The following is an 8,417-nucleotide window of genomic DNA, read 5'->3' as shown; positions in this document are numbered from 1 at the left end:
AAGTCAAAATAACATGATGATCCTAACTGTTTGCAGATAAACCAATCAAATCTGTAGACATACTGCTAGGAATATGTTCTGCTCTATCAAAGTTGAATGCCTCTATATCTATATACTAACAAGGTGATTTTTGGAATTACCTCTCTAAATCTAAAGTTTAGTATATATGTCCCTGTAGAACTCAAACATGTACATATGCCATTCGAATTCTTTTGTCTCTTCATTGTTGATATAAAGACATTAACACTCAATCTAAGATCAATATCCCTTTCAAAAAAGTTAAGAAATATGAGGAATTAAATAATTAATGAAAGCAATAAAAAATATTGACATATTGAAAATGTTTATTTTTTAAAATTTAATAGTAATTAGTAGTAGTAGATGGATGGTGACATTTTTAGAGGGATGTATTTGCAATACCAATGTTTTAAGATTTAAATAAAGCAATAGAGAGAGAGAGAGAGAGAGAGAGAGAGAGAGAGAGAGAAATAATTAGGTGATGGAAGAAAGTAGAGAAGGAGAAAGGAACACATGCAAGGCCCAATATGCACACTGCAGACCCCAATCCATCATGTGGGGTTGTGGTGATTGATCTTTTTCTCCATTTGTATTTTTTGAGTCTCAGCTTCTTTCACCGTCTGTAGCTGTGTTTTGTTATTGTTCTTGTTGTTTGTTCCCTTCCCCGTGTATTCATACGGTTGTACATGTAAGACTTCCACCCCCCACTCCCCTTCTCCTTTATCACCGGTCTTCTCAACTCTTCTTTCTCGTCTCCGTTTTCCCCATTCTTTTCTTCTCTTCTTTTCGAGCCATGGCTGGGGTTTCCTCCCCTTCTTACCCCAATCCGTGAGTGGAGGAACCCTCGGAGATGGATCCCTACCTAGGCGCCCTCCTCCTACTCTTCCTCTTCTTCTCCGCGGCCTCCGCCGCCCCGGACGAGGACGCCAGGTCCCTCCTGGAGTTCAAGAAGGGCATCTCCTCTGACCCTTCCGGCCGCGTCCTCGGCTCCTGGAACCAGGCGCAGCCCGGATCCACCGTCTGCGGCGCGTGGTACGGCGTTTCCTGCGACGGCGACGGAAACGTCGTGGCCCTCGCGCTCGACCGCCTTGGTCTCGCCGGCGACCTCAAGCTCTCCACCCTCACCGGCGTCGCCCACCTCCAGAACCTCAGTCTTGCCGGCAATGCCTTCACCGGCCGCCTCGTGCCCGGCCTCGGCGGCATGTCCTCGCTGCAGCGCTTGGATCTATCAGCTAACCAGTTCTACGGGCCCATCCCGGGCCGGATCACTGAGCTCTGGGGGTTGGAGTATCTCAATCTCTCTTGGAACAACTTCGAGCAAGGGTTTCCGACCGGGATCCAGAATCTACAGCAGCTCAGAGTGCTGGATTTGAGATCCAATGGCTTGCGGGGCGACATCGCCGGGTTTCTTTCGGAGCTCAGAAACATTGGTTACGTAGATCTGAGCAGCAACGGCTTTACGGGAAACCTCATTGTTGATGCGGGAAACCTCACGGGTTTGGGGAATACAGTCAAGTACTTGAATTTGAGCAATAACATGCTCAGTGGAGGCTTCTTTTCGAATGATGTGATGCATGTGTTCAAGAATTTGGAGGTTTTAGATGTGAGCAACAATCAGCTGAATGGGGAGCTTCCCCCTTTCGGTTCAGTGTTCAGCTTAAATGTTTTTCGAGCTGGCCGAAATAAGCTGTATGGATCTATACCAGGAGAGCTGTTTTCAAGCACACTGCATATGTCAGAACTTGACCTTAGTGAAAATAGATTTACAGGTAAATATGTTGTGATATGTGGCAAAAGTTAAAATAGCAAAGCTTAGTAGAACTGAGAGTTTTGATTGAGCTTTTCCATAGATTCCCTCTTTGCAAGATCAGCACTGCTAGTAAGAGCATAGAAAACTTGTCTATATTTATGTTTCTTAGAAAATATCAAAATAAAAAAAAGATACGTAGTCATCATGTACAAGAATCATCAGGATGGAGGATATTGCTTGTCTTCAACTATTCTTACATTAATATATTGAATTTCTTTCTTTGAAAAACTTGGAATATCCATTTTTGATGCCTTTAGAGTACTTTTATCATACAAAAATACTGTTTCACAACGTTGTTAATACAATTCTTTTTACAGTTTCACAATTCTTTATGAACTTGGAAGTTGGAAATAGTTGTCACATAAAACAAGTCAGCTGAATACCCTCTTTAATGGTTAAAATTATCCTGCTTCATGGTGCAAATGCTAGTTTCTGTGTCAATGTTTGGTAGTTATAGTTTTCAACTGAAGCATCGTTCTTTGCTTTAGAAAGTATTTTTTGCACATTTAACTCCTGTTTGTTATCGAAGATCAACTAAATAACATGTTTATTGCCTGTTCAGGTTATGTCCAGACTATTAACTCTACATCCTTGAGGTTTCTAAATCTGTCCTCTAATATGCTATGGGGTGTATTGCCCTCAAGTATTGGGGTGTCTGTATCAGTGGATTTAAGTAATAACAACATATCTGGTGATCTGTCTGCAATGCAGAGTTGGGAACACACTTTGGAATTGATCGACTTAAGCTCCAATTCATTGTCAGGAAACTGTCCTGAGGCATCTCAACTTCAGAACCTCACATCCATAAAGCTTCGAAATAATTCTTTAGTTGGTTCTCTTCCTGCTGCATTGGGAAACTATCCTGGGTTATCCATAATTGATCTCAGCCTAAACAGATTCTCAGGACCAATTTTGCCAAGATTTTTTACATCCTTGACCTTGACTAGCTTGAATCTTTCAGGAAATCAATTTTCTGGAGGTATTCCACTTCAGAGTTCACATTTAACTGAATCACTTGTTCTACCTTCTTATAGCCATCTAGAGATTCTCGATTTGTCGGATAACTCATTATCTGGTCCATTGCCTCCAGAAATTGGTAATGTGAAAAGACTTAAGCTGCTCATTCTTCGCAATAACACCTTATCTGGAGAGTTGCCCAGTGAGCTAGGCAGGCTTGTTTCTTTGGAAATACTTGACCTATCAAACAATCATTTTGAGGGTCATATACCTGATATGCCTCAAACAGGTGTGAAGGTTTTCAATGTTTCCTACAATGATCTATCAGGCACTATTCCCCCGAGTTTGCAGAGGTTTCCAAGCACCTCATTTTATCCAGGAAATACATTACTAGTTTCTCCCAATGGCATGTATTCAGGAAGCAATGGTGAAGATGTTGGAGGTCGTCGTCTAAAGTATAGTATTCGAATAGCTGCCATTGTTGGCTCTATTGGTGCTGTCATGTTAATCTTGTTTGCTTTATTGACATTGTATGTGATAAGGTCCCAAGAAATTTGCGGAAGGAATCGATCTAATGACCAAGCCACTTCTATGGAAATAAAGCTTGGGAGATTTGATCGTCCGAAGATGTTTATGTCTTCAAAAGATAATCCTGTGACTACTTCAATGAGTTTTTCAAATGATCATTTGTTAGATTCTGCTACCAGATCGGTGTCTGCACAGGAGTTACTGACAGAAGCTATTGAATATGGTTATTCTGATAAGAGAACTTTGGAATCTACTATGGTTAATATGCCACCTAATTTTCCTGCAAACATGGGAGAAAAGTCTTCTCCAGGGTCACCACTGTGTTCTTCGCCTTGTTTTATTGATTTAGGTGCATCAGATCAACCAGTGATGTTAGATGTGTATTCACCAGATCGACTAGTTGGGGAACTCTTTTTCTTGGATAACTCTTTGATATTTACAGTAGAAGAATTATCTCGTGCCCCTGCAGAAGTTCTTGGTAGAAGCAGTCATGGGACTTCCTATAAAGCAACCATCAATAGTGGTCATTTTTTGACTGTGAAGTGGCTAAGAGTTGGCCTTGTCAAAAACAAAAAAGAGTTTGCTAAGGAAGCAAAGAGAATTGGAACAATTAAACATCCAAATATCATCCCGTGGAGGGGTTATTATTGGGGCTCAAGCGTGCAAGAGAGATTGATTATTTCTGATTATGTTAACGGAGATTGTCTGACACTTCATCTTTATGGTAAGACCTCTTGTCTTCATTCTATTTTAGCTGCTTTTCAATCAGTTACTAGCTTGTTATTTGACTTGTATTCTTCTTTGATAAAACTAAAATGTTGTTTTGCTAACTCTCTCTGTGGACTTCCCCTTTCATCTTGTGCCAATGTTCTTCAATTTTAAGAACCCGGAGTTAATTCACATATCTTTTATCAATAAGCAAACCTTGAAATATTTCACTTGACATGGAGAGCACTAAATGTGTTTAGATTCTGGAGAAAAGGATATTAGCGTACTACCAGAAATGTGGTGTTTCATATCTTGGGTGGATTATTCTGATAAAGGTGTCAACTAGTTAAGGTAAAAAATTTCCTCCTGGTGCCTATTGATCCTCTCAAGTTTTTAAATGCATACCAGAGGTTAGGCATATTGATCCAGTATGAGAATAACTCTAAAAATTATCATAATATAATAATCCAATGCTACTTGATCCAATTTAAGTTGCACGTTGAATAATATAATTTAAGGTCAAAAACTTCCTTTAGTGCTTATTGATCCTCTCAAGTTTTTAACTGCATGCCCGAGGTTAAGTATACTAATCCAGTATGAACATAACTCTATAAATTATCATAATATGATAATCCAATGCTACTTGATCCAATTTAAGTTGCACATTGAATAATAGCAATTAAAGTCTACATAACATTTTGTAAAGAAACATTTGCCTCATGGATTCAGTAAACTAATGTTGTCAAATAAAAAGTAAGTTGTCCCCAGTCTATTTCTGATGAAAAGGAATAATTAGAGGAATTGTTATGCTCTTTGAGTTTATCTTATTATGCAAAAAACTACTTGTTTTAATTTTTGTTTTCTGTTACTGACATTATGATTGCTAGTTGAATAAGAATTAAAGGGCAGATTAGGCTGGAAACCATGGAAGAAATATCACAGATGTGAGATGGGGTATCATTTACAAGCTTGGGCAAAATGTGGAATGTGACTATCCGAGGATTGAAAATGGTTCAATACGGACATGTAACAAGAGCATTAGGAATTGCATAGATATATGTGAAAGCATAATTTAGATTTGGGATATAGAAATTGGTAAACTATGAAGTCTAATGAGCTTGCTTACCAAATATCTGTCCCATTTACTGCCTTACAACCTATAGAGATAAGTTCATATTTAGACAAACAAGTGATGTTGGATCATGTTGCAGAAGCATAATTGGTGTATATATTCGAAGTCCAAGTTAGTGATATTGGATATACGATATTGATATCTTTGTTTATGTGCAGTATTGTCAAAAACGCTAGATGCTAAAAGGTACTAAGATTCCAAAATATTCCAAAATCCCCAGGGTCGCCTAGGCCTGACCCAAGGGAAGCAAGATATGCACCATATATAAATTATAAAAATAGCAAAATATATTTAAGGATAAAGATAATTGTTAAGAAAAAAAAAATCAATCAAACAGGATTACAGGAGCTTCATATCTAGCAGGTGAAAGGCAATCTAAAGTGTCTAGAAGACTATTGAGATCATGGAAAGTGGTTGCTTTTGTCGCTGTAGAAGCAACAATAGAACAAACACTACTGCCTAATAGGGTAGTGGCAATTGTTCTTGACTTGAGTGTGCTTGTTGGCATCAGTGACAACTGCTAAGTAGCAGGCTAAATAGGGAGGCTAGTGGCGATAACAACTAAAGAGTTTCTTCATATTGGAAGCAACAGAAGGAAAGAAAACTTTGCAGCAATAGATGGAGACTAAGTTTGTTGCAGACCGAGGAGAAGGGGAGGGGAGTGACGAGTCAGCCGTGAACAACAAAAGTGGCAGAGTCCAATGGAGTGTGGCCTTGGGTCATTCATCTCTAACTTTCTTTGGTGGTAGATGGAGCAGAGCAGAGATATGCTCTGGAGAAGAGAGGTAGGTGCATAAGAGCAAAGGTGGGTCAGTGCTATTAGATCCCTAAGTCAAATGTGGTCAAACTAGGAAATGCATTAGTGAAGAAGAAGCATTCATCGAATAATATGTGGAGAGTTGTCAGTGAAATTAGGGCTTAGTCGTAATTGCAAGAAGTGGAACATGGCGTAGAAAGCGAGGGGTGGTGGGGAGACAACATTATCAACCCAGCCTTAGTCAATTGAGCCAAACCAAGTCGTGGTTATGGCTCCAATCAAGCTAGGTGGTCCGAGCTCGCTACCCCTAAATCTAGCCTTAGTCAGTTAAGTCAAACCAAAATCTTAGTCAGGCTCAGGTCTAACCACCAGTTTGGTGCGGATCGGGCTCCCTATGCTAGGTTGGTCACTCCCAGCCTAAGGTGCTCTCTGGGATGGTGCTCAAGCAAAGGCGCCCCGCTTTGATAGGTTTGAGTCTGCTTGGACGAGGTGCGAGCACCCAAGCTGAGGTGCTGGCCTAAGTGGTACCTAGGCAACGATGCTCGCCTAGGTGGCACCTAGGCAAAGGTGCCTCGCCCAGAAAGGTTTGAGCCGCTTGAACGAGACGAGAGTGCCCAAGTTGAGGCGCTCATCCAGGTGGCACCTAGGCAAAGGCACCTCGTTCGGATAGTTTTGAGCCGCTCACATGAGACAAGACAGCCTTAGCACCCACTCCACTATTATGTGTCAAGTTCTATTCTTTTTTTAAAGATCTTTTTACTGCTTAACATCTTCCAGCATACATGACTTGCTATTATAGATGCTTTATTCAGTTAATTTTTTCTTTGTCACTATTGTTTTTTTAACGAAAAACAACTGAGTGTTATTAATCAAAGGGAGCTGATTACAAAAGGATCAGATAGGGAGTGATCTCCCTCCTGTATGGTGTTGCTGGGAGAGTTGAGGCCCCTCTTTGCTAGAAGATGAGCCTCCTTATTGACATTTCTTTGTCACTATTATAGATAAGGCAATGACAGCAATGACAAATTTAGTACAAAGATAGACTTCCATAAATTAGATTATCTGTCTTGGACTATGTATATCCACTTTCTATCAGTTAAAAACATCAGGTACCTACAAATATGGATAAAAAAATCTTAGAATCAAAGAATATTTTGCTATTGTTTGTTTTATACAATGATCATTTGCAAATGATGAATGCTTTATATGGCAGCTAGGATGACACTTGTAGGATGTGTAATTTTCTGTTATTCAGCATGTAAATTATTTCTTTTCTGTTTCTGTTTTATTCAGCAGAACCCCATTATCTCCTTTTCAGTTTGACCTACTCCATCTCAGCATTCATTTCTATACCCTTTTTTCTGGAAAATATCATTATTCTTTTCCTCTTATGCATTGCTGTTTGGTGTTTGGCCTTTAAACTTTTTAGGTTTTAAAAGAACATGTATGCACATTTGCTTTTCCAGGTGATCATTTATGTGAGACTTCTAGTTGGTAACAAAAGATTATCTTTCTTCAAGAGTGGGAGTATCTTATATCGACTTGTCATTTTTCTGCAGAGTCAACACCTAGAAGGTACTCTCGCCTATCAGTGAGCCAAAGGCTAAAAATTGCTATCGACGTGGCTCGGTGTTTATTTTACCTCCATAACGAGAAGGGCCTGGCTCACGGAAGTCTAAAACCAACCAATATCCTCCTGAGTGGCCCAGATCTCACCGCTAGGTTGAAAGATTACAGCCTTCATCGTCTTATGACACAAAGTGGGACTGCTGAACACATACTAAACTTGGGAGCACTTGGTTACCGGGCACCCGAGCTACAAAGTGCAAGCAGGCCATTCCCATCATTCAAGGCTGACATATATGCATTCGGGGTGATCCTAATGGAACTACTAACCCGAAGAAGTGCTGGTGATATTATCTCAGGCAAGACCGGTGCGGTTGATCTCACTGATTGGGTTCAGATGTGCAACAGGGAAGGCAGAGGAACTGACTGCTTTGATAGAGATATCACTGGCTTGGAGGAAGCTCCAAAGGTGATGGATGAATTGCTTGCTATATCACTTAAATGTATTCTTCCTGTAAATGAGAGGCCTAACATCAAGACGGTCTTTCAAGATCTCTGCGCCATCACATTGTGAGGTTTTCTTTTCTCCCCTTCTTTTGTACATATAACTTGAATTTGTTGGCATCCCCAATTTTTCGGGTTCTGCATGTAAAGAGCTTGATCCATTGGTTGATTTGATATCGATAGGAGTGTCGTGAGTTGAGTTGCAAAGGATGTGTTTTCATTTTACTGATATTTAAGCGTCTTTCAGTCTTAATGTCTCTGATTTTGGCTGTTGATTGTTTTGGAAGTCTACTGCAAGCATAACGTGATGACAGGTAGAAGAAAAAGTCAACGGTCAAATCCACAATCCGATTTTGACCAGAATCAGTCAAACCTCGAAGGGTAACCGATCTCGTCAATTAGCTCCGCTGTGCGCCCCACTGGATGTGCTTCAGGCG

General features: G+C 40.2%; 1 protein-coding gene across 3 annotated transcripts; it reads left to right on the top strand.

The window, feature by feature from the left end:
• The first annotated feature begins 565 nt into the window (after positions 1-565).
• LOC103979197 (probable inactive receptor kinase At5g10020) lies at positions 566-8,156 on the top strand. Of its 3 annotated transcripts, XM_018823880.2 has the most exons (4): positions 566-1,787; positions 2,391-4,037; positions 4,282-4,372; positions 7,470-7,608. In XM_018823880.2, exons 1-3 carry the CDS (start codon positions 869-871, stop codon positions 4,365-4,367), a joined length of 2,652 nt encoding a protein of 883 aa, XP_018679425.2. In that variant the 5' UTR covers positions 566-868; the 3' UTR covers positions 4,368-4,372; positions 7,470-7,608. The 3 variants fall into 3 exon arrangements, with proteins under 3 accessions (XP_018679425.2, XP_064991421.1, XP_009393536.2); XM_065135349.1 differs by lacking the exon at positions 4,282-4,372 and having other exon boundaries at positions 567-1,787; positions 7,377-7,498; XM_009395261.3 differs by lacking the exon at positions 4,282-4,372 and having other exon boundaries at positions 571-1,787; positions 7,470-8,156.
• The last annotated feature ends 261 nt before the right edge of the window (positions 8,157-8,417 follow it).

The sequence above is a fragment of the Musa acuminata genome, chromosome BXJ1-3 (genome assembly GCF_036884655.1).
Source record: "Musa acuminata AAA Group cultivar baxijiao chromosome BXJ1-3, Cavendish_Baxijiao_AAA, whole genome shotgun sequence".
Classification (NCBI taxonomy): Eukaryota; Viridiplantae; Streptophyta; class Magnoliopsida; order Zingiberales; family Musaceae; genus Musa; species Musa acuminata.
This window is presented reverse-complemented; position numbering and strand designations above follow the sequence as displayed.